At 43.7% G+C, this 27272-nt stretch overlaps 1 protein-coding gene across 1 annotated transcript in view; it reads right to left on the reverse strand.

Annotated features, from left to right (window-relative positions):
- Positions 1-3817: 3817 nt before the first annotated feature.
- The window catches only part of YWHAG (tyrosine 3-monooxygenase/tryptophan 5-monooxygenase activation protein gamma), a 196970-nt gene continuing 173515 nt past the window's right edge, over positions 3818-27272 (reverse strand). Inside the window, exon 2 of the mRNA XM_069614952.1 lies at positions 3818-14968. Within this exon, the coding sequence (XP_069471053.1) occupies positions 14312-14968 (657 nt within the window). The 3' untranslated portion in view covers positions 3818-14311. The remainder of the gene's footprint in view (positions 14969-27272) is intronic.

Genomic DNA, 27272 nt, shown 5'->3' on the forward strand with positions numbered 1-27272 from the left:
GTAGTCGTTGCAAAACTCCCAAGGCCCGCGCTGTTTCCGTGTCGGCCTTGATGGCCTGAAGTGACTTGTCCACTGTCTTGCCAAACGGGTTGTTTCCGTCGAAAGGCATGTCCAAAACTCTGGTTTGCACGTCCTGGTGGAAATCGGTTGCCTTGAGCCAACCACACCGGTGAAGGCAAACACCGTTGCCCATCTGGCGGAAGCCGGTGTCAGCAATGTCCGTGGCCACCCAATGGCGTGGTCCGACGCCACCTTGCCTTCCTGCAGTATCTCCAGGCCATCAGCCCTCTTGTCGTCCGGAAGGAAGTCCAGCAGAGGAGCAATCTTAAACCACAGCTCCCCGTCGTAGCAGGCCACAATCGCGAGGGCGCTGGCCGCTTTAATCGTCGTCACCGCTGACATGACCCCTCGTCCCATGGCATCCAATTTCTTCCTCTTGCCGTCGAAGTTGAAGCAGTCGCCCCCGCTGCTTTCTTCTTGGCCGCCGCCGAGATGACCGAATCAGAGTTCGGCTGTGCCCTAAGGCACATGGTGGCGGAATCCAGGACCCGGTACTTCTCGTACCAGGGGTCGTGGATGGGTTCTTTGGGAGCTCCAGCCCCTCATCTCGGGAGGATAGCTCAGCGGCAACGTGCTCGCCTTGGAAGCAAGATGACATGGAGCAACACAGGTTCGATCCCCGGGTCCGTGCTTAGAAACCTCTGGGTATTAAGCGCGTTATAAATAACCTATCATATCATCATAACCCATCATATCATCCCAGATGTCGTCAAGCAACAGGACCGAGAGGACCGTCTTCTTCTTGGCCTTACGCCGTTGATAGAAGAAAACATTCCTTCTTCTGTTCCACCGGGCAGAGCTGAAAGAGCTTGGATGCCCTGGCGATCATGGCATGGAAGGAGCCAATTTCGTCAGGGGGGGTGGTGATGGAAGGCCCATCCTATCGCCACCACCGTCGTCATCCATCCCCGTCGTAGCCGTCTCTGTTCCCATGTCATCCCTCAGATCCGGGGAAGGGGATGAAGGCCTTGAGGGCCGCGTAGGCTGGAACGGCAGTGTGGGAGGAGTTCTCCTCTTGCTTGGAGGGCTTCCCGACGGTCCAGGCTCTGCTGGGTCGTCCGTTGGGGGTAAGGGCAACCTTGTCCTCATCTCTGTGCACAAGGCATGGATAGCCATCTAGATTGCTCCTGAGCTGTCCTGTGGCCCAGGCACCGGCTCAGATGGTTGGGGAGTGGAATCCTCCGCCTCCACGGGAACCTCGTCGGCGTCACTGTCGCTTTCTTCGTCCACCTCGTCAGGATCCCTCCCATGGGACCAGACTTCCTTGGACCTCTTGTCCAGGATCTTCACGACTTCAGCCAGCTCCTCTTCAGAGGCTGTATCCGTGTCTGTGATGGCCACCACACCCCCCCTTTTTCCACAGGGTTTTTCACGGGGGTCTTATCGATGGGCTGAAAAGAGGATTCCCTCTGCGGTGGTAGGGAAACTCTGGACCCCGAGGTCGCCTCCACTGGGGTAGCCTCCATAGGCTTTGCCAGGGCCACCACGACTCCCTCGATAGAGGCCTTAGCCGGGTGAATCAAAGCCTTGACGACTTTGGACGTGCTTGAGGCCTTCACCTTGGGAGGGTCGCCGCCTCGCTCCCCCCTCGGCTGTCTCCGTCGGGATCGACCTGGGCTTCTCCCGAAGCTTACTCGGGTTCTCAGACTTCCTTTTCCCTGAGCCAGAGCGTTGGCTCGTGGTTGATGGCGTCTGTGAAAGTGCGCCCTGCCTAGCAGCCGAGGAGCCCGACCGTTCAGCGCTCCCGGTGCCCGTGGACCCGCGGTGCTTTGCCTTTTGTTGGGCCCCTGTTGCTGGGGCCCCCTCAAAGGTCTTAGAAGACCGCTCGGATCTCTTCTCACCTGCTGCTGGGTTCTTCCCCTCCAGTCACTTGGTGAGGCGTATCCACCGATCCTTCATGGTCCGCTCCGACATGTTCTTGCAAAACGCACAGTCCTTCTCCACGTGCGTTTTGTCTTCATGAAGGCAGTAGAGGCATCTAGAATGCTCGTCCTCCTTGAAGACATTCTGCAATCCGCATCCAGGGCAGCTCCTGACAGCTTGGATCCGGGTGTCATGCTCCCTTCCTCCTGGGCCATGTCCATGCGGGGTAGGCCTCAAAGAATCTTCTGGAATCCTCCAAGAAGCGGGATTCGACAAAACCTTTGCCCTTGAGGGGCGTAGAAAATTCCGAAACGGGTCCCTGTTGATCGGAAGTAGAAACGGTAGAGCTTGAGGCTCGATTGACTGAAAAAATGAGGTTTAACTCTTTAAAACCAAAAAAAAAAAAAAAAAGATTTCGCAAAACGCAGTAAAAGCTTGATAGCTATAGCACGAGGACTCCCAACACTTGAACGTGCGGTAAAAATCTGAAGATGGCTGCCAGATGAGGGGCTTAGGTAGAGGGCGTCATTGGCTGGGGGCAGTAGGACCCAGAGACCAGTGATTGGTTATTAAGAGAAAGACAGTTCAGAAACAAAACTGAAACTGATTTTTTCTTTACCAAGGATTCCCAGCCTTACGACAGGGAATATTCATGAGCATGTGAATCCATGCCAGACCCCATGCTGGAGAAATTCATATTCTAGTAAAACGAGAAGAGACGGCTCAATCGAAACTCAGCAGATGCAACTCGTGCCAGGAGAGCCAAGGTCACACCAACAGAAGGAACAAACAGTAGCTACATATAATTGAAACTTAAGAACAGAATATCCTGTCTCTGAAAGGTCAAGATAAGGAGGCGTAGGCAAGTTGCAAGCCGAATAAGAATCAAATGCACAAATTGAGAGAAACTAGACAAATTCACGGTGTGGGAAACAGGTCACCATCCGAGCGAGGAGAATCACAAGTTCACACCTACGCCTGGCATCCGCCCAGGAAGAGATATCAGAACTTTCCCAGACAGAAGATGCAGTTTCGAGGCCAACCACAGTAACATAATTGACATATAGTAGTTGAAGTGATGATGGATTGTAACCTTAATTGGAGAAAGCCGGGTAACTAGGGGGCACCCTGCACCTGCTGACCATTCTGCGTGCTGCTAAGCAAAGTGGAACTTTATGCATGGGGTTGTTGCCAACCCAATCACAATGGACCAAATAAGCTAGGGTCCTACAGTTAGTAGAACCAATGGGACGTCATACTTTTAGTGACGTCTACAGTAGTCATCTTTGAAAGAAGGGCTTAGACGTCCACCTGACAGTGTTTACCCAATCCCCTCACTCCGTTACCATATACAGGTATAGTACCTATATTAAAGTTACCTTTTCCTAACCAATAAAATTGCATATTAACTTTTGAGTGTTATACGTCAATTATGACGAGTTTTCAGTATAAATGCTATGACTTTTATGAAGCTCATTGGAGTTGAAGCGAGAAGGACGATTGCATCACAGCTGATTTCCATGACTGTTTTGTGTACTTGTCATTAAACGGACTCCCTTTGCCAAACCATTGAGTTGTCCTTATTTATTGGTGTTGGAGTAATAAATCAGCACCCCAATCCATCTCAAGGGTGCAGCTATCTCGGCTTAATGTACTTTCGGAGCAAACCTCGGCTCTATGGGCTGGCCGGGGTTCTCCGGAGTACAAGTGGAAGTTCAGAAGAAAAACCATTTCATAGCACTTGCTTCCGAGAAAGTCCAAAACATCTGTGCAAGCCTACAGATAAGGTCAAAGAAGGGAATTCTTGGTAGGTATGCAGAGATTAAAACTCGAGTCAGGAAGTCTGCCAATACCCTGAATTAAACAGGGGCAAAATAACAATACATACAACTGATAACATCAGATCTGTACGTTTATTTGCTCAATGTGCGACGGCTACATAATTACTCTCATTCATGTTATTCCATCACTGAGGAAAAAACTGCTAAGAATGGTCCGTGTGAGAAATAATCGCCAACAGGAACAGTTGGGGAAAAATTAATAAAAAGGGAAAAAATTAGAATCACTGGTCAGATCTTAAATAGTTCACTGCATAGCATGACAAAGAAAGCAGAAACATCAGCTCATTCAAAAAACATTTTCCTACACTACTACATTTTCACCGTGACAAACACCAGACATTAAAATTAAACACTGGTGTTTTGTGCATTTTTTTTGGTGTGGATTATTATCTTTTGTTAAATAAACTGTGTACACAATGATAGCATGTCACTACAGCAACATCCATAACAGTTCCATTGATACGATTACTGGTTGGCAGAGTAAACTTCACCCCTCCAACAAGAAAGGAAATAAATAACATTTAGAAAAAGAAAAGCTTTAGAAATCTCGGACTAGTTTTTAGTCATAAGAATACATAACATCTACAGCATGAATTAATAAGTGTCAAGCTACCGTTTAGAAATACAACACTAGCATGCACAATATTGTATCATTGAGAGTAATGCATCAGTAATCCTTTTATACTGAGATGGGTATCATAGGCAAGTGCAATTCTGAAAATTAAACTAGAACAAAATCATTCACGCTGCTTAAAATCAATTTCTCCCATTTCCCCACTAACCCTCGTGACATCTTTTGTTTGTTACCCACAGCAACCAGAGCTTAAACTATGAAGCAAATAGTTGTGTAATTCCAGTAAATTATAAAGAAATAATGGTAGACAAAAGGTTTCTTCATGGATAAAATGAAGATGTTACTGATGGGGGGGGAGGCAAGAACATTTTAAACGCCAAATAATTTTTTGGGTAATTGAAATCATTCATGAACAATTGCCATTGTGGCCTCTTATTTTCTTTCAGGCAGGGCGATTCCACTTAAGGTTGTACTAAAAAGGAGGCATGAGACCATCTAGCAGTTGTAAAGGTTGGTCTACATATGTCACCACCACCTTTCCTCCACCACTATGCAAATTATCTTGCTGATGAATGTGCTGTTTGCTAAACATGGCCACATTCTACAAAGCAAACCATCTTTCTCCAGTTTTGCTTACCACAATTCCAACACTACATGCTTCGGAATGCTTTCATTTCTAGAAATGGGAATATGTAGCTTAATGATAAAAGGAGGCACATCTTAACCAGATTTCTATTGAGATTGAACACTGATCCAAAACAAGGCTGGGAAAACAGACATTTATGTCAACTAAATAAAATAGATTAGGTAGCAAAGGTTGATCATTCAGGACATGGCCACTAAGTATCAGAGGTAGTCTTTAAAGCGGCTTGTTTTGAGCATGGCTCAAAGTAACTTGGGGTTCTGCGGTCAAAGGATTCTATTCAATACTTCTACCCCTTGCCCCATACCTCAAAGCATTATCTTTTAAGCTCCTTGGATAGTATGCCACACCCTATTATTCAATCACACACAATTTCATACATTTGTAATGGCTCGTCATGCTTCCAAAACACTTCCTTTTCCCTAAAATATACAATCTAAATCCTAAAGCAACCACATTTCCGTTCAGCTTTGTGAAAAGCTTTAATGTAGGCACATATTCCGTATTATACATTCAAAGTAATTCACCCAAGGAGCCTTTACAACAGAAATAAAACATTGTTTGGTAAAGAGGTTAGGATTTTGAAATAGCCAGTGCAATGCTAAAAATAGAAATATATAAGGTGTGTGTTTTTATACATAAAAACAAACCTAGACCACACACTTTACTCTCCAATCCTTTTCACGGACTAGTTCAAAACTGCATGTTTCTGGTTACAGGTGTTTTTTCCTACAGATTTTTGTGGCGAACATGTTTTTTTCAACTCCATACCCAGCATGTCACAATTTTATGTGGCCTTTTACGTGGATGTTTACATATGGCATTAGACACTAAAAGAGCCTAAAGCCAAAAAGATGAACTTGTGGCTGTTTCCAGCGTTTCATGTAATCAATTGTTGCAATTCATTGAAATGCTTCCGTTTTGGAAAAAACGTGGTACACAGCCATATGTTTAGTGGGATCATCAGACACAAAAGGAATATACATACCTTTAACAGCTCGCCAGTGAAGATGGTTTCCTCAGATCTATAAAATGAGGGAATCATTTCTGCTTCCAGTAGATTTGGCAGTCTTCATTAGTATGGTCTTCAATAGACCATTATTTTTTGTTATTTACCAAAACTGGAGTAGAATCGAGAAAAGTACCAATTCATTTTCTGGAGAATACTCATGGTGCCATAGAAGTGATCTGTAAAGCACATTTCAAATTGGACGTTGTGAAACAAGATGGATGCTAAACTGAACATGTTTGAAAGACAACACCCACTTTAAAATATATTGCACATTCTCTAATTATGAATGCTTCTCAAAAGTGATGATTGATCTAGAAGTAGCTGTTCAGTAAATATCAGAGGTATTGTTTATCCCGGCAGAGCTTGATCTGCCTTTTTTGTGGCATTGTCTTTTACAAGCAACATTCCATCAAGCTCTGCCCTTCATGGACACCGCTTGCCCCACTGAATTATGAAGTGATAAAAACTCTCTCCTCAAGATTGAGGTTAACAATGTTTAGTAGGATAATCTGATTGAGATGGAGTTCCAATATCCACTTTGGAAGGGATGTATGTGTTCGCAGAACTACCTTAACACAAAGAAATGAACAATTATAAAGACTTGCATCTCCCCTTGGCTTACATTTTAAAAAGACTGTTGCAGGAAAGAAAATGCCTGAAACAGCAAACACATGGGCTTGAAAGATAACCTGCCAAATTGGAGAAAAGGACCTTGAACTCTCAAGGATTCAACCTGCATATTTGTGCTGAACACCAGTAGAGATGCTTAATGGACATTATTGCGGACTCTTACTTTGAAATAGATGTGTGATTGGGTAGGTACGTAAGGTGCAATTGCAGAGATTTAGACAGAAGTCATTCAATCCAGACTTTGAAGTTGAAGAGATTTTACATTTCATGCTTTAGTATATTTCTTTTACCAAAGTTCGGTCAGTGATTGACCTTCCATATCCATCAGAGTTCCATGTCTTAGTGGAACGTATCCTGGACTTGGAAAATGGGACTCAGTGGTGCAGGGCTATGTGTGAAGTGACACTACTGTAGTATATACAGTGTGCACCTACTGTCAGACTCTAAGCAAGACTGTCTGTCCATGATAGTTGTAAGGTCCAGTCACGCAGAAGGGAGAGTTAATCGTAACCCTTGTTATAGAGTAAACCCTATCAATCACAAATTCTTTAAATAAAATGAATTTTTTTAATGCCTTACAGAAATAGAAATATTTTGGGCCAGCCTACATTCTTGCGCAGAAAAGCCTTCAATATTCTAGAACTAAAAAGGAAAGGCCCAAGGAAGGCAGATGTGACATATGCCACTTCAGTACTTGCATTTCAATACAATCTTGGTTGTATGAAAGGCAGATAATTTTATCTTGTACATCACATTTTTCTGTATCTGGCAAAGTAATCCAATTATGGTTCCAAACCTTAAAACTTGCTTTTATCCTTCTACTCTCACACCAACAACAACATTATATGTTGTTTCTCAGTGACCATGAAGGCCCCTTGACCCACACAGAGGCCATTCAGGGAATCATTGAATTAATAAAAAATCTGGCGTGGCTTCTGCAAGGCAATCCAAGTTACTAGAAATGCACATCTACCCATTCCTGTTGCTGCTTCATCAACCAGCTAAAAGAGAGTTTGGCTAATACTAGTTATGTTGCAGAAATTCAGACATCCACTAAATGTTGTTATTTTAGATGGATGAAACCAAGTTCCTTGCCAATTTTAGTATTGGATGCATGTTTCCCAGCCCGTTTCGCCAACAGTTACACATTTTATTAAAGGCAACACAACAGTGTTGGCAGCGGAAAAGAGACGATTTTAAATGTTTTTGGTATTGCCATTTGCATATCCAGAGCATGAGCAAACATTTTTGAAAATCCACTGCTTTAGTTTACATTTTAAGCTTTCCCAAAAAATGGTCACTCTTAATACCTCCACTTTGATACACCCCTTCAAGTATACTGAAGCATGATAATTTTTTTAAAATAGATTTTTCCAAAAGATGTGTCATAGTTTTAGTTGATCAATTCTCATTTTAGCTTGAAGGCATTAAGTGCTTAGTGACTGTTGTGTCTATTGGAAAACACTTGCCAAGATCTCCCTCTCGATTCAGTACTGTGCCAGCATTGTATAGCTGTGGCCTGGTTATGAGACAATTTATAGATTGACGCTTTATGATTTTCAATATAATGGATATAATTGGTATGAACACACAAATGCAGTCCTCACTAAACTATTATCCATCTACTCCCGGAGATTTATTGGAATTCATACATTACAATCAGTAGTTCAGCTTTAAATTCCACCTCTAGTTGAGCTGATTGGCAGATTTGGTCAATCTAAATTTGAGAAAAAAAGAAAAACAAAATCTTCCTGTACAGGGGTAGATCTTTCAAAAGATGCCTTTCAAAACGTATTTGTAGGCAGCAAAACAACCCATCATTAAATGTAAAGCCCTTCCTCAAAATGTTCCCCTTTCTTAAAATGCAGAGAACCAAGTTGTGCCCTTGTTTACAAAGGGCTAGCAGGCTCTGGTTTATGAGCAACCATAACATGTTTCAACGTATAACTATTGTGACTTTGTTGCTCTTATAGGATCAGCCACTCATTTTACCCCAACACAGCCTTCCATTTATCCTATACCAAATCTATTTTTTTTGTTTACCAACAAAATGAAAATGGTCTGAAGCACTTATATTTCTCAGCTTCAAATTTAACAAATGGAAGAGAAGTACTTGACTACTTATCGTAGGTATTACCATGTCAATCAAAATAATACATCAGAATGGTCCAAATTACTCTCATGTACTTGATCTCACTGTATTTGAGAAAGAATGTAGATGCTCCTGTACATTATGAACCCTGAGTAAAAAGGAAGAATACATTTGCAAGGGATGACAGACTGGCTAACATTCAGTAACCCTCAAGGTCTTTTTTGCTACAAGCAGTTACAACTAAACCTCAGGGGAGAGATTGAGGGTGCAGGCCAAATTAAAGTGCCCATTCAATATCAGTCAGATGATTTTAAGAGTGCTTGTAGTTATTAGAACAAGAGATGGGTGCGTGTAAACCTAGTGACCTTAAACATCTTTCCATGAGCAAACACTACCGCTCTATTGAATAGTTGCCACTAATAAAGATCACATTTTAATGAAAATGATAGTTATGGCCTTTGAAATTCAATAACAGACTTCATTAGTTTTTGTGTTCAGAATATTTCCTTTCCTAAACAAAAGTATCAAAAATGTATATATTTTCATGCCTTTCACTCTTGGAAGGATTATCTAGAGACATTTAACCTTACTGCTTTCAACAACAATTTTAAATGTTTAATCATGAGCAGCCAGGATGCAAATACACAACAAAACAAATGTTGGTGTACTGAAATCAGTCTTAATATCTCTGTCTCTCCAGATTAAGTAGCACCTTCTAACCACAACTGAAATGGGCTTTTGACATAAAGAACCTTTTGCCATGTTAGACCGGCCATTATATTCCTTCGTCCTTCATTCATTATGTGCCGGAGCCCTTTCACTAAGTGCTAGATGGCCATTAGACTTGGACATGTAAGCCATTGGCAGGAGGCTACAATATGTTATTAAATTCTACCAATCATGTGAAGGATATTCTATTATTGCACATCCTACTTTCAAATATCACATGGCTTCTTTATCTGTATGGTAACAACGTTCACAAGCGAGTGCCATTAAAGCTGCTGCACAAAATAAACCCTTACGGTTGACCTAGTCTACTTTATGAAGCCAAAACAAAGGTTAAACAAGCATTCAAAACAGGCTCACGGTCAATTTGATTTAAATAAGCCCCCTTCAAAGTAAACTGGGAAAAGTAAATTTATATGAAAAACACTGAAAAAAATAAAAGCAATCAGACAAGTCTCGTGCAATGTTTGCAGCAGGCCAGGCCACAAATATTGGAGCAGTCATTTAGAGGTGCTTATTTTATATCGAATTGGCATTGTTGAGGCAATTTAAGAAAAACGTATACAATATTTTGATTTAAAAAAAAAAATGTGCCCTAAAATTCCAGTTATTGGAGCTTGCATGTTAAATATTTCATCGTTTTGTGTTACACTGGTTACAAAAAGGTGCCAGTCAGGTTACCACTTAAACAGCACTGGAATACATTGCGGTACAACTACCCAGTTGTGGTCTTCCAGCAAATGCAGTTTAAGAAGTCCTCCCTAGAAACTGGTGGATTGTGATAAGGGTCACTATTCTTCCCTTAGCAAGGATGATGACCTCACTTCCTTCGTGCTCCTTTTTGTAGCAAATGGAGGTGGCATTTTCTTGTAACCAAAACGGGATACCTTTTGACTATCAGAAGGAAAGAATGCAGTCAACTGACGCATTTTACAAACGCTTGCACCACAATCAGACCCTTCCTGCTCAGATGTGAAATTACGAGTTAGGGCACTAATCATACACCCTTCCACCCACCTTAGTGGCATGTGGAGTGAGGAAAGTGCTTTAGTCACTGTTTAACAAGTGCAATCTTTGGGAGGGCAAAGGGAGGTGCTGTTCCACTTCCTGACAATCATCGATTCAATTGAGAGGACTTACGTTGCAGCACAATTAAAAGTCCCACCACTGCAGGTTGCGAACAAATTCTTGAGGGCACATAGAGGATCTGGCAAACTGTTTCTCCATCCTCTTGAGAAAAAGTGCCTTTACCCTCACTAACGAGCTAGTGAACAAGTGGTCTTGTACATTTGCTTGCCTGAGGCTTTTAAAGACTTTTTGAAAGCCGAGCGCAAAACAAATTCTGACTGCATTCAGAACCAGAAATCCAGTGGCCTAGAGGACTCTTGGATGCTGAAGGCACCATAAATTCTCCAAAAATCAGAAACCCATTTAAAAACATAAATGAAAGGTTAACAACTGCCAAGAAGTCGAAATATGAACAGGAGGCAGCTTTTAGCAGGTTGACAGAACAGAAGAGAGTCTGGGGATTACTAAGTCAGATCAACTTTGAAGTTATGACGGGACCAGTGGATGTGTACCTTATAAGCAAGTCCACACATCAGCAGCATTTTCAATAGGGTCAGACAGCGTCACCTTTGAAATGTAGATCAAGTGTATTCCTTGATATAGAAGCTTATCTGCCATATTGGTTTTACATTGAATGCAGTTCTTTAAAGGAGAAGCAACAAAGCAAATAAAAGTGGGTGGGGTAATGGGCGAAAATACTCAAATGAAGAATATAGCGAATCACCACTTGGAAAAAAATATTCAGAGGTACTAGACAAGAGCAGGAAACAGTGGACTAGAAAAGAGGAGCATTCTAAGAACTTCACTCTGTAAAAAGTCCAACTTCTCTTTTGTCTTAAGACAGTTTATTTTTAACAACATGCACTGCCTTGCAATTGAGTTACATTAAGAACCTACTTCTAAAGGAAGGACATGCTTGCAGCGTGCAATATGACCAACAGAATCTAAACTTACTTGTATAAACCCTCCTGGTATCAATTGTATCAGCCCTTCTGGTTGGCAGGTCCAGTACCACATTGATACTTCTAATCGGAAGATAACCAAAAGGTATGTTTTTAGGAAAGGATTCTTCAAAATGTGTTTCACTTCCAGGTTTATAGCACTCCAGAAAGTAAGTTTTCTCCCAATTTACAATGCTTACAAAGACTTCACTTCTATTCTTTCACAGGTAGATTTCAGTTAAGCTGACATACTTTTCATTACAGGAACCTGAGCATTTACCTGAAGGACTAGGTCAACTCAGGAATGAATTATAGTAGATGGAATTTCTGTCAGAGCTCCTTTGCAGGATGAACAACTTCACAACTACACTGAAAACCAAACTGAATAGCGTGGCGTTGAAAATCAATCTCTGTATAGGTTCTGATGTTTAATAAGCACCGACCAAGCCAATCTAATTGAAAACTGGCATTGCATCCTAGCCAATAGAACTTTGAATGACAATCTGGCTTGAAGAGGGCCATTTCTCCACTAGTCCAATAGCCATAGTTTGAATGGCAGAGCTGGTCCAATCAAAACAAAGGGAAACTAGAAAACGTGCAACCAGAATCAATCAGAAAAGGAAAAGTATTAACTTCGGTCTTAATAAAAGCTGAATCAAATGTGACTTTCCTACTGGCAGTATACCATATGCAAACTTGTCAACAATCCAGTGCGCACAAAAATAACCACAGAAAATGAAGACCAAGTCGTGGCAATTGCTAGGATAACAAAACTAGTCTAGATTTGAAGCTCTGCATTCATATATATGAAAATCAATATTATTTCAAAAGTATATTACTTTAATGCTGGATCAATTTTGATTGAATAAAAAAAAAGTGAAGGTGTATGGAACATAAAATGATCGCATGACCTAGACCTGGACAGAGCAAGCACCTGTAACAGATAAGATGTTGGACACTTCAGCAGTGTGCCATCATGGACTTTTCACTAAACTGTATATTCACTTTCTTCAACAGAGGTAATGCAGAAGATTCATCTAGGGGTAAATATTCCCTCAAATTTCACTACTATATTGGCGTTTTGTATTCACCCCAACGCCTACAATTGCCTGCTCTATTGCAGATGGCATCTGGCTCCAGTAGAAGTGACATTAATCACACACCAGTTCATACTGCTATTTTAAGAACACTGCTTGACCAGTCACCACCGCATTACGTGGATACTGCTGACAATTGAAGTTAGGTGCACAGAGGGTGACAAAAGGCAATAGTGGTGGAAAGATGGTTTATCTAACTAATTGATTAACCTCCATCTAGGAGTCCAAAGCCACGGTATACAAGAATTATCCTTTTTTAGATCAACATTCCAATACAGCAAAATAAAGTTAGAAAGAAGCAATTCATCCTCAAAAAATTAAAATAAATAAAATTAGGGTCAACTAACCCTAAAATCATAAATGAATGGATGACACCATGAGCAAAATATGTCCACTTTAACATTACACCACAATGCCCCTTCAGAACGGCAGTTTGCCACCTGAATCAAAATTAAAGACACTAGCATATTACATCACACAACATACAAGACAGCCCTGCAGAACATCTACAAAATGGAGCTTTGGTTGAGTGTATGAACGACACACTTGCGTGGGATGCAATTGGTATCAATTTCCAAATGACAAAAGCGCATGAATCATCTAATGCTTTTCCAGCACCATACTTTTATTTTTTCTTTATTTAGTAAGGGAGGCTGTGAAGCAATATTACGCTTTCTTCAGCTACTCCAACAGAGGCAGAAATGCTGTAAATCGCGCCAGCATTTATTGAAAACGTGACAAGTCAAACTTTGTTACAGGTGACCTGGTTAGTATCATCAAGAGACAGCGTCTTTGTTTTCAGAATAAAACGTACTGAAATTGAGAAAACTGAAAACGCTTTACGACCTACACTAAGTTTAAGTTACTACATCAAAAGCAAAAGCATCAGCTTTTTTGATACATGAAGGAATTGGGCATCACTTGAATGCACTAGAAAGATTCTGGCACAACGCAAGTGAAAATACAATGAACAGTGGAATGAAATACCCCAAAGTTTAAAAGACAACACCCGATATAAATCTTAACTGAACAGGACATACAGATCTGAAGGTTTCCTCGCCCCCCATGTGACCGTTTCCAACAGCTTAACGTGCTTTAATGTAAATGTAAAATGGTTAAACTACATACAGAGACACTGCAAGCTTATGTCAATTTCTTTTACGGAAAATGGAATGGATTTTTGGCTTTAGGAGGGAGGAAATGTCAGTTAAATATGCCCGTTTGTGCTATGTGGTAAGGCGGACAACTCAAGATTACCACCAAGACCCATATACCTAACTGTTTGATGCTACAGCTGCAAACAGTGCGCTGCTTTATGGTTAATACTGTCAGCTAGTAGGCATTTTAAATAAAAACACAGTATGGCACTTAAAAATGGAGGAGACAAAAAGATAAGCAAACCGCAAAAAAAGTAAACTTACTGGAACTACAAAACTATTTTTCGTTTAGGGCCATTTCCAGTCCATATTAATCTTAAACCCATTTTTTCCTAGCAATAAATTAAAAAACAGCTCCACCTGTATTTATAAACTGCAGTCCTTTATGCCAGTGTGTGGCTGCCATTCCACACCAGCACAGCCAGTCTGACTTCCACTAGTGGTATTTTGGCAAAATGTCGAAGAGGCAATCAAGACAGGTGGTGGGGTCCACCCTAGAAAGGTTACCCTTCCTCTGCCCTCCCCCACCCTGACCCCCCCACTCGTGGGAAAAAAATTAAAGACTGCGGTAGTAGCATCAGCGTGCGGCCATCAGTCCTCAAAAGGTCTAATTGTTGCCTTCTCCTCCATCGTCGTCCTGTTGGTCGCTTGTCCAGAGCGTTAGGTTGTCACGAAGAAGTTGCATGATGAGTGTAGAGTCCTTGTAGGAGTCCTCATTGAGGGTGTCTAGCTCAGCAATAGCATCATCAAATGCAGTCTTTGCCAGATGGCATGCCTGCTCAGGAGCATTTTGGATCTCATAGTAGAACACAGAGTAGTTAAGTGCCAGCCCTAATCGAATAGGATGGGTAGGTTGCATGTGCTCTTTGCTGATCTCATGGGCTTCACTGTAAGCCTTCTCTGATGACTCGACAACTGTTGCTCTCTTTTCACCAGTTGCCACTTCAGCAAGGTAACGATAGTAATCTCCCTTCATCTTCAGATAGAAGACCTTGCTCTCGTATTGCGTCTCACTGCAGTTCTTTATCAGGAAGTTGTCCAGCAAATTCAACACATCCTGACACACAGCTTCCAGTTCTTTCTCAATCTTCTCGCGATAAGCTCGCACCATTTCAATCTTCTTCTCATTTCCATCAGCTGAAGTCTTCTGTTCGATGCTACTGATTACTCGCCAGGAGGAGCGTCTTGCCCCTACCACATTCTTATACGCAACAGATAATAGGTTTCTCTCTTCATTGGAGAGCGGCTCGTTGAGTTCAGTCACCTAGAAGACAAAAGGAAAACACATCAGACTTCACTGAAAAGTACAAAGCAATTGCTCAAAAGTAGACTACTTCCAGAAAGAGTATAGTTAGGAACAGTTAACTCCAATTTACTAGCCTCATTTGAAATTAAACCCTTAAGTGCAAAGTATGTTCTTTCTGAATTCCCATAAGGCATTATTCTAGGCTCTGCTTAGTTAATAAAGACGCATAAACAAGGCTGCATAAAGGATATACTTTAGATTGTGGTTAAAAAAGCTTGCAACGTATCAAACGTTACTGGACTGCAAAAGCGGCTTTTACCACAAAACGCAAGTTACCTGCTTTGTGGCATTAATAAATAAATGAAGTAACTGCATTTGAAGTTTCTCAAACTATCGTATGCCTAAATGTTGAAGATTGGATGAGGGGATGGGACTTAAAACACAATGCCTCTAAAATAGAAATTATGCCATAGGGTCCCCTTTTTTTATCTTGGGAATTCGACTGCCCCCTCAGTTCAGAATTAACACAGCCTACACTCCAACAGTGGTAGATGGTTTATGTTACTTACCTGTAACTATTGTTCTCCAGCATGGGTCTGGCATGGATTCACATGCTCATGAATATTCCCAGTCGTGGGAATCCTTGGTAAGAGAAAAGGTTTCACTTACACTTTAAAACCATTTCTCCTCTACACCAATCACTGTCCTCTGGGTCATAATGCCCCCATCCAATGACCATACTCTCCCTAAGCCCCTCCTCTGGCAGCCATCTTTAGATTTGCTAAGCACGTAAAGTGGAAGTATGACCAAGAAGAGCTGCAGAGAGAGAGTTTGCATGTGAATCCATGCAAGTCCCATGCTGGAGAACAATAGTTACTGGTAAGTAATTTAAAACTTCTCCAGCATGGTGTCTGGCATGGATTCACACTCATGAATAATGAATACATAGCAGTATAACATTATACAACCACGGGAGGTGGCAAGGCTCAACAGACGCAATTAACTCTTTCCTCTGGAACAGCCTCACCTTATGCAAACAGGTTGCGTAGCACTGCTTGGCCGACTCTGGACTCCTCCCTGGAATCCCTGTCGATGCAGTAGAACCTTGTGAAGGTGTGCGTGGACCTCCACATAGCAGTCCTGCAGATGTCCAGCAGGGGCATACCAGACAGGAATGCCAGCATCCCAGCGATTGCTCTGGTGGAATGGGCTCGCAGACGGCCAGAAGCGGTTGGTTCACCAACTGATGGCAGTGCCTGATCCAGCTAGAGAGCCACCTTGAAATGAAAAACTTGATCTGGGACTTTCCATGGTTCACAGGACCAAAGTTCATGAATAGTTGTGAAGTCTTCCGAAAACTCTTTGTGCGTGTCAGGACACAGGCAATGTCCAGCAATTGCAAGGCTCTTTCAGGCGGCGAAGGTTAACACCAAAGGCTTGTTGAGGTGCAATTCCAATGGAACCTTCGGCACGAAAGAGGGGTGCGTATGCAGTACCACCCTTGATTCATGGAAAGTCAGATACGGTTGATTGCAGTATAGGGCATGGATCTCACCTACGTGTCTGAGGTGATGGCCACATGGAATGCCACCTTCCACGAAAGCAACTTGAGTGAGGTCTGATGCATAGGCTCGAAGGCCCCCCCTGCCCCATGAGCCTTGTCAGAACCATGTTGAGTTCCCACGCCAGGGCAGGAGTCTTCACCAGCGGGAAAGATCCAACCAGTCCTTTGAGAAACTCTTTGACTAGTCTTTGGGACCACAGTGAGAATCTTCCTTGGGATCTAGTGTAGTGGTAGATAGCGGCCAGATAGATCTTGGAGGCATGCGCCAGACCCGCTTTTGCCAAGGATGCCAAGAACGGAAGGATCAGTGGCGCTGTGACCCACAGAGGGGTAATCTTTTGCGACTGGCACCATGTAGCAAAATGCTTCCACTTATGGCGTAGCACTTGAAAGTCGACACCCTGGCCTTGGCGAGGACATCCCTGCAGTCTGCTGGCAACTCAACCTCCGAACTCCAAGGCTGCGGGAGCCAAGCCCTCCGGTTCAGCGATCCTGGGTGGTGAGGAAAGATTGCGCCTTCCTCAGGTGAGAAGACCCTGGAACCACTGACAACTTGACTGGAGGTGACACCAACAGGCTGTGATGGTCCAGATATCAATTCTGCCTTGGTCACGCCGGGGCGAGGAGCGTCATCTTGCATTGACACAGTGTGTGTTGATGACTCGTAGCAGGAGAGCAAAATGAGGAAACGCATACAGAAACACCCCGTCCCACGGGAAGGCGAAAGCATCCCCCAGGCTTCTCGGCTAGTGGAATCTACTGGCAAACTGGCATTTGGAGTTTGCCGCCATCGCAAACAGATCAATCTGGTCTGCCCAATTTGACGAACAGACGGCCCACCTGATCCTGACAAAGCTCCCATTCGTGGCAGGAGCACAGTTCTCTGCTGAGGTAGTCTGTGATGGTGTTCTTGACTCCCGGGCTCGTACCAGCCAGTCGTCCAGGTAAGAGTATACATGCCAGGCATTTTGTGAACACCCTGGAGGCTGATTTCAAGGCGAAAGGTAGGGCCCGTCATCTGATAGTGCTAGCCTTACACCACGAAATGCAGAAACGTCTGTTTATTGTGACTGGCGTAGATACCATAGCTCTTCATAGACCAGATGTCTTTTGTGGAAATAGGTGTCCTCCAGGTCCAACGACATCAAGAAGTCTCCTTTTGGAACTTTAGGTATTTGTTTAGACACCGTAGGTCCAGGATGGGCCTCTGGTCCCCTTTCTTCTTTCTGAGCAGAAAGTATCTGGAATAGACTCAGAGCGCGGGAGCCTTTGGGGAACCAGCTCTATCGCATCCCTTTACACAGCATGGCTCGTACCTCTTCCAGAAGCTGAGGGATGTGCTGCTCCCGACGGGGAACTGGAGGGATCCGCAGAAACCTGCATTGGAACTCCAGGGTGTGTCCCTGGGCGAGAGCATTCAGCACCCATCTGTCGGTGGGGATATTTGTCAATTCACTGACAAACCTAATCAGCCGGCCTCCCACTGCGTTGCACGAGTGGCGGCCCGATGTCCCAGTCGATTCAGGCTTACGGTTCCCGAGTCCTGCCCTGTGGGCAATGGCAATGCTGTCCTCCGCTATCGTAGGCCTGGGAACGACTTCTGTAGGCTTCTTGCGTTGAGGATCTGGAAGGCTGTCTGTGCAACGTGGAGAACCCCTTTGAAGACCTGCTTGACTTTTCCATGGAGGAGCGAAAAGACGAGCGGTGCTGCTGGAGAGTGCCCAGGGAACGGGCATCTCTGTATCAGTCGTGATGCCCCTGAGGGACTCGTTGACAGCGACAGCCTTCCCAAACAGATTTTCCCCAGAGGGCATGTCCAGCACCTTCGCTTAGACCTCCTGACAGAAATTAGTGGCTTTCATCCAACCCCCAAAGGCAGACACCGCTCCCGATTTGCCAGAACCCTGTGCTTGCGACATCCAATGCCACTGGGATGAAGTGATCCAACGCCACTTCCCCTTCCAGGAAGAGAGCCAGGGCTTCCATCCGATCGTCGGGGAGGAACGACAGGATCGGTCCTAGCTTGTACCACAATTCCCTGTCATACCTGGCCAGGATCCCCAGTGCGTTGGCAACCTTGATAGTGGACGCTGTAGTGTAATTCATCTTTCCCATGACGTCCATCCTTTTCCCCCTCACTGTCCGCAGGGACCGAAGACGAGGGCAGGTTAGCAGACAGTTTCCTCACAGCCACAGACACCACCAAATCCAGCGATGGTTGCGACCTCAGGCACTTGGGTGTGGAGTACAGCACCCTATATTTCCTTCCCTAGCCTATCCCAACTTGGCTGGAGCAGTGCATGGGTTCTTCATAAGGTCCAGGCCCTCCTCCCAAAGATCGTCCGAAAAGGCACTGCCATGATAGTCTTCCTCTTGACCTTGCGACTTTGACACAATAAGCCTTCCTTCTTGGTTTCCTTGGGCACCAGCTAGAATAGTTCGGAGGCCCTGGCGATCATGGAGTGGAACAACCCCACCTCACCTGGTGGGGAGTCCCTATGTGGAGCATCCAGATATGGAGATTCACCGTCCACTGCAACAATGTCTTTGTCATCATCCGACGTGCCCGTTCCCGTAGCCGTATCTGCTGGGGGAGAAGGGGCCCAACATGGTGGAGGAGGTTGATATGGGGGCATCAGGTGACTCTTCCTCTTCTTCACTGGAGGCTGATCAGGAACCTGCGGGACCAAAGGTTCCAGCGCTGGAGGCATTTTCACCTGGATTTCTGACACCAAGGTGTGTAGAGTCGACTGAATATCCAAGGAAATGTCCCTCAGCAGCAAAGGTAGAACAGGAAAACAAGGCCCTGGGCCATAGTCACCCTCCTCTTCAACACGCGCGTGGACTATAGGCAAGGACTCCTGGGAGGGCTGTTTCGGGGCCTCCCCTCAACTACTCCCCCCCCCCCCCCCTGGCCAGTTTCACCCTTTCTGGCGGGCCTGCAGACTGGCAAAATAACTGCAGCGGTATCACGCCTTGGGGGCAGGGACACGGAGCAGTGGGAGCTACCCTTCTAGGATCAGCGCCGGTAGCTGTGGTAGTTCGCCGACAAGGTCTTTGCCTGTGCCGCTTGAGCTGTGCAGCCTTCTCCATCCGTGGCGTCTTGGATTTCTCCCGTAGTTTAGCCAGGGTAGACGACTTCCTCTTTGAAGAGGAGCTTGAAGGTATGTCGGCAATGGAGGCGGAAGGTGAGGTTGATCGCGCCCTATCCACTTTGGGACCCGCTTTCGGGGCGAAGTCTGGACTTTGACTTGCGGTTCTTGACCTCATATTGGATCCCCACTGATGAGCCGCCCTCAAAGGACTTAGAAGACAGCTCCTTGGACTGGCTGCTCCTGGACGAGGCTTGACCCTGCTCGGAGCACGGGTCAGAGGCCTTGTTCGTGTTAATTGACAAGGGGGGTCCTGGGAGTCTCTCTGCCAGAGATTAGTCCTGGTTACGAGAGACTTACCCAGAGTCTTTAGCTCACTATCTTTCACAGAGAAGAAATATCCCAAACATATCAGTCTTTGTCCTGCCCTGGGGCAGTCCAGCACCGAAATGCTAGAGGGACTCCCAGGACCCCCCTTGTTAATTTGCTTGTTCGTGTTAAGCCATGCCCCAAGCCTACTTTACTGGACCATCATTTTCTTGCAGAAACCGAGATCTCGCACTCTACTTCCTTGCGGTCCGGGTGCAGGCAGTAGAGGCATTGCAGGTGCTTATCCTCCAGAAACACATTCCGTAGCCCACATTTTGTGCAGGGCCTGAAGAGGGACCTTCCCTCCTCCTCCATCATGGCCGGAGGGCGCAAAGTAGGCCCAAGAAGGCCCTGTAGAACCTTCGATAGCTCTTCGCCCTTTTCGGGCGTGGAACTTCAGACAGCGTGTCCCAGCTGTCGGCAGATGAGGAAAAGAGCACACATGCTTCTTTGAAACAAAAATTGAACTTGAAAAACACGAAAAACATACAAATAGCTTGGAGAGCAAACTCAAAGACTCCCAACGATGCAGTATGCGGTACAAATCTGAAGATGGCTACCAGAGGAAGGGCTTAGGGAGAGGAGTGTCATTGGACAGGGCAGCATGACTCACAGGACAGTGATTGGTTAGAAGAGAAATACAGTTTTTAAGTGAAAGTGAGACTGTTTTTTCTTTTACTGAGGATTCCCAGCCTGAAGAGGAACATTCATGAGCGTGTGAATCCATGCCAGACCCCAAGCTGGATAACTGTTTTTTGTGAAGCAAATTTGGGGTTGAACTCACACTGCAGATATGATAAAAAGATTTTTTTAGGCTACACCCATTATGCCATTACTGCCTTTTTCTGCTGGAAGATCTCAGCAAGGGGCAACAATTCATAATGGAAGTTACTAGCAAGCCATAAAAAAGTCACGTTGCCAACTCAATTAAATACATACACATAGCACATCATTTTATTACAGCCGGAAGCCAAAAATCATTAGCCAATGGCTAGTGGCGAGTGCACATGTTTCCCCTTGATCAGTGTTGTAGGAAATCTTGCAAATCCTAAATCAAACTACACTAGTGTGATAAATACTCAACTACTTGGTATCGCTGCTAGCCAGAAGCCCGGAATGCTGTACGCCTGATCTTTGGACTTACCAAAATACAGTTGGTTGCTCTACTACAGAGTAGGAAATTGAGGGGAGCTGTGAGAGATTTAGATCCTGCTTGTGGCCTAGAAGAGCCTGGTCATCTTGACACCAGGAGCTACATTTGGCTCCTGAGGCCACCTGGTGCAGAACAAACACACCCATTGGAGTTAAACTCTGCTTTTGGGACAATCTATAAATAAACATTAGTACAGATCTATATGACATTTAAAGCAGAAAGTGTCATAAATAATGAACAAAGTGATATGTTTGCATTTTATGTGGTATGGGAATTCATTTGCAGAACACCATTTACTAGCTACTGGTGGTAGCTCCTGCTTATTGAATCTTAATTTCAATCCCTGCTCTAAAACATAACCCCCCACCCACTGTCCCATTAGTGGAGTTGAGTTTAACTTTAAAAAGCTCCGTTTTACCCTTGTGTATTGTATGCCTTGGCTCCTTTGTTACAGAATGTATTTGCATTTGCTAAGACCATGTTTAAACAGCCATGGCAAGAGCACAACCTCTGCCAGGTCAATGTAGGCAACCAACAACCGAAAACAACCCTTCTCTCCAGTCTTCCAGCCCCATCTCCAGGAAGTTAGTATCATGCATTTCTCATGGCAAGATTTCATTAAAATATTTTTTGAGACAAGTACCAAACAAACCCCTCCTCATACCCTATTTGACAGTAAATTAACATTTTCATAAGGAGCTAGTCACACAGTTCAATCATTGGATAGTTCTGTGTGTCTATGTGTAGAATCTTATCTGAAGCACTGCCTAGAACCCAAAATTGCACAGGGCACATTTGTCTCAAACAGTAGCCAATTGATTACCAGAGTTTTTATTGGGGCGAATTATGCCTAGGTTTATGATAGGATAGGATAGGTTATTTATAACACGCTTAATACCCAGAGGTTTCCAAGCGCGGACCCGGGGATCGAACCAGAGTTGCTCTGTGTCATCTTGCTTCCAAGGCGAGCATGTTGCCACTGAGCTATCCTCCCGAGACTGGAATTTGCAAGTAAAGCGTACACCTTGTTTCAACTGAGCATCTCACAGATTCAGGGAATTCAACTTCTTGACCTCTGAAAACCATAGTTATACAGAATAAAGATTCTGAATATATTGGTCTATTCAACATGGAACAGGAAGTCGGATGGTTTTTTCCCCTTCATTCTTGAGAAAAATCATGTCAATTAAAAGTCAGTTTTCCAAACATTGCGACGAAATAGGACGGCCTTCTAATGACTCCTATTGCCAATTAAAATATAGTTGATTGTTCATCTTTCCTTTCAGTTTTATCATGCTGTGACCGATTACTACATCAAGATATGTTGCTCTCCAGAACAAGAGCTTATACCATCCTAAATCGAAGCCTTTAGAATTAAAGGAAACAAGTTAACCCTACCAAACATTGATGCATCCATGTCCATATTAGAAACCAATTGTGTCCAACGTTTTAGAGTCGAATCAGTCCTATGGTAAGGCAATATTTTTCTCTGAAGCCAACAGTTGTCACTGGTTCCAGAGAAAACTAAGTGAATTTGGTTCCAAACTTAATTCTAAGAATGGTTTTGTCTTTTGGAAACAGACGACCGAGGATACATTTTGCTACTGGAGAGGATTGCATTCTTTTGTCTAGAATAGTATTTGAGAGCTAAGAATTTGCACTTGCCACTTGCAATTAGTCCAGGCCACTTTTGCCAAATACATTTTTACTGACTTTTTTAAAAATACTTTTTTGAGGCAGAAATGCATGAGAGGGTCTTCCCTCGCATTTGTCGCAAAAAAAGGGGGGGGTAAAAGAAATACTTGCAATTGCCTAGTGAGAGTCTATAGGGCAAATATATGGTGTTCTCTAGTATGTTGAGAATTGAGGGGCCCAATGACTTTTTATGCTTGGCTAGTAGCTAGTATACTCCCTCTAACACCTTTCATAGCCATTTATGTGAATGGAAACTATACATAGAATGGGACAATGATTTTGCAAGGTAATACGAACAGCCTTGGATCTTTCACATGGCTTAATACAATAAACTCCAATATACAGCCACTATGACGACATTGCATAGTAAAGTAGTATTGACTTTCTCGATATATACGAATTAGTAATAGGGCAGACTAACATGCTCTCTCTATAGGAAAACTTCGGACAGGAATATACTACTACATTATCGTAGCGACCACCCTAGATTCCTGCAAGGTAATCTGTCATTACCTCCGAATCAGGAGCAGCTGCACCAGAGCTACGTTCAACATGTACAGTATTTGTATCTAAGACTAGGAGAGGTTACCCAAAACATTAGGCAACAGATCTAATAAAAAGAGCCATGCATAATCAATGACACATTGCTTGCACATGTAGACCAACGACTTCTAAATTGGTATGCGTCCCTACTTTCAACACCAAAACTAATGAAATGAAGGCGGCCATTCAGAAACAGTGGGTCCTAGTCAAGGCATTGTTGCTAAAAGGAGAGCAAGTGTTCTTTTCATACAAGAGAGGCAGGAACATATGTGACAAACCGTTACATGGCATGTAACGGACATACAATGCAGCAGCCATGCACATTTATTAAGGTTCCAGTCAGAGGTCATTGCCCGTGTGGCAACTGTTCAGTTTGCAACTTTAACACGCTTGACGAGATTTTTTTGCTAGGCAACAGAAAAGGTGAGATCTCAGTGAATTTAAGCTGATAATCTATTGCATCAAATGCTCATGTATGCGGATATAGGTCGGCAAAACAACTCTGTCCTTTAAGAAAATTTCTGAACAGATTCAGGACCGTCACAGCAACTCTCCACGTGTTCAAACTATTTGGAGAAGGGCCATTCTAAAAAATGAAATAAAGTGGTGGGTTATCAAAACTGTTATAACAGTCAACATTGGAAAATGCCAACGACAGCTGTGGCTATACCGTTTTGATACACATATACAGAGTGAATTTGTTTATCAGCTGTTCACAATAAATTAATGATGGATTCCACTCAGCTTATTACACCTTGAATTACTGTATGCAACTATTGGCTTAAACAACAAATATGCACACACTGTTCCAACATTCACACTCAATTTGTCAATATTACATTCTGTACTTTTTGAAAATAACCAGTGATTCCGGTTATACAAAGCCTTTGACACATTTAATAATATAAAATCACAGGAAAGCAATGCATTTTTAGCAGGAAAACGTTTAGAAAATATAACTTTGATAACAGAGTGGAGGACAAGGGTCCTTATCAATAGGGTGAGAGAAATGAGACTTCATGACCAAGCGTTGCAGGGGAAGTTGGAAACAAACCAGGGACAAGGACAGGACAGAATAATACAGCAACAGGATGGTGAGCAAGTGCTAAATTAAGGCTAGATGGGTGACAGAAACATGCTGTAGGGTTGTCAGTGAGGGTAGGGATGTAAGTAGGGTACTGTAGTAAGAGTGTGCTAGGAAAGCGGTTGCTTAGAAAGGAGGAGGGCTTTAAGGTTGTATTTAAATAGTGGTAGAGTTGTAGTAGGGTGGGGAAGAGCAGTTCAGAGTCAGGGAGCGAGGGAGAGCGGAAACGAGAGGGAGCACATGGGGCTCGAGTAGTGGTAAGGAGGTGAGCCGAGGATGATCATAATGGGCGATGGGGAGAGTAAGGAGTGAGATTTGCAGCTAGTTAGGGTGGGGCAAGTCCATGCATAATTTTGAAGATGAGAAGTTTATACTTGGCTCTATGGTTCATAGACAGCCAGCCAATCTGGCGACGGGAAGAGGAGGTAGAGCCAGAATGGTTAAAAATTGTGCATACTGCAAAGTTGAGGACTTTGTCCACAGGTGAAAACGCATAGTTGGGAAGGCCATAGAGGAGAATAGCACAGTAGTCTGATCTAGAAAGGAGTAAGGAGGAAATTAGCGGTTGAACAGAATTGAAAGGAAGGTAACAGATTTGTTTGCTATTGAGGTTGTTGAGCCTAGCTGCAGTGGCAGATTTGAAGATTAAAAGTGAAAAGTTGCGAGATGGGTTGCAGATGGCTACAAGCGGAACCAGAGTAAGAAAGGTAGTTGGGAGAAAAGAGAAGAGGGGGAGAGGAAGAGATAGTTGTGTTGCTGGGAGGTAGAGAGCTTCAGTCACAGTAGTGTTGAATGAGTGAAAAGAGCATAAGGAGTGAAATGAGAAGATAGAGTGTCATCAGCAAACAGTTGATAGGAGAAGCCGTAAGAGGAGTAAGGAGGCCAAGAGCTGAAGTATAGTAAGTGAAGAGAAGCGGACCAAGGACAGGCCCTTGGTGAACTCCAAATTTAAGGGGGTGAGTGGGAGGGCAAGGTTGTTGCAGAACACCTAAATGTGTCTAGGGGTAAGGTGTGAAGCAAACCAAGCAAGGACCTTCTTTCTGATGCCAAGGAGAGATAATGTTGCTAGAAGGTCAGAATGGTTGATAGTATCAAAGGCAGCAGAGACGTCGAGAAGAATATATATGAATGGTTTGCAGGACGTCAAGAAGAGATGAGTTGCTGACATTGATGAGAGCTGTTTCGGTACAATGCAGAGATCGGAAGCCAGATTGAAGCGGGTCTCCGCGGTTGTACCAAGGATTTGGAGATAGGTTACTCCATCGATGATTTTAAGGAGGAATGGGACCATAGTAATCGGTCTATAGTTGGTGGGAATGGCTGGATTTAAAGTCTGTTTTTTGAGGAGTAGTAGCACCCAGAATTCTTTGAGGTTCATAGGGACAGTGCTCCAATTAAGCATTAATTAGCTTAGAGATAAAGGGTGCTAGGTCTCTAGCTGCGTCCTTGATAATTTGTGCGGGGCAGCTGTCACCCTGGCAGTTGGATGTTTCAGAGACAGAATAACCTTGTCTGTTTCCAGTATGGAAATATTAGTGAACCTGAAGGGTTTGTCGATGCAGTGTATCGACCAGTGGGGTAGTGCGAATCGCTGTGGAGCGCAGGGATGCTTTTTTGTTCGCTATTTGTCTGCAGTCTTGCTATTTTATTGGATAAGGCATTTTGGATACTCGTACACCATTGTTTCTCTTTCGGGACATTATCTGAAGGTGTGATAGGATTTTCCACTTCCCAGAGGATGGTGAAAAGCTCCTTGGAATTGGAGTTGGACTTTGTGATTCTATCATTAAATATATTCCTTTTGTTTTGGATTATTTCTTTCTTACTGAAAGTCTCAACTAGAGCATTAGGGTCAGAATGATTAGTTTTAACTGACAGAGCTGGTAAGAGGAGAGGAAGTAATTTTTCAACGTAATTTCTTTTTTACTTCCGATTGGGAGCCGAGGTACTGTTTCAAGGTTTACCAGCTTTTCAAGCTCAATAGTGGACGAGAAACTAATAAGATGGTGATCAGTGAAGGCTTGTGGATTTTGGTAATAGTGATAGAACAGTTTAGATTGGCTACCCAGTCTAATGTACGCCCTTTTATGTGTGTGTTGGAGTGAGGGCTTTTTGGGTCAAGGCATGTTCAACTAAAATAACCAATGGATTGGGCTTGTTTGTCCTCATCATCATTAAAGCCCAGATTGAAGCAATAAGTAATATAATAATAGGAGCTGTGTGGAGTCCATTATATTGTTAGTGAGGAGACTGGAGAGGTCTTCCTCAAAGGTGCCTAATGGTCTGGTTGGTCTGTACACTAGGAGAATAGTTTGTGTGCTATCGTTGGAGATGGGTAGTATGGCTGCTAGTAGTTTGCAGGATTTAATTTCAGGGGGAGTGGTTAGCCTTAATGCCAGTTTAGTTTTGGCTACGATAGCAAGGACGCCTCCTCTAGTGTTAGGTCTGTCAACTCTATGTATATGGTAATTGTCTGGTATGGCGATCATGAGTGCAGGACCTGCAGCATCATGAAGCCAGGCCTCCGACAGCCATAAAGTCTAGGTCGTCAGAGGTAAGTATATCAGCAATTTCGATAGTATGCCCAATAAGAGATCTTGCGTTGATGATGGCTCCAGAGATGGCAGTTTTTTTAATCTGCTCTTGGATATATATGTCTGTTAAGACAGATTTCTGAACTCTGTCTTGGAGGCGCAGAGGTTCAGAAGGCCAACCTAATTACTTGGAACAGGGTAACCTCTGGACAAGCCAGACCAATCAGGGTAGCGATTGCGGCGGTCAAGACTAGGTCTCAAGAGGGGTGAGGGTGACTGAAAGCCCGC

Source organism: Ambystoma mexicanum, chromosome 9 (assembly GCF_040938575.1).
Source record: "Ambystoma mexicanum isolate Mex_15411 chromosome 9, UKY_AmexF1_1, whole genome shotgun sequence".
Lineage (NCBI taxonomy): Eukaryota > Metazoa > Chordata > Amphibia > Caudata > Ambystomatidae > Ambystoma > Ambystoma mexicanum.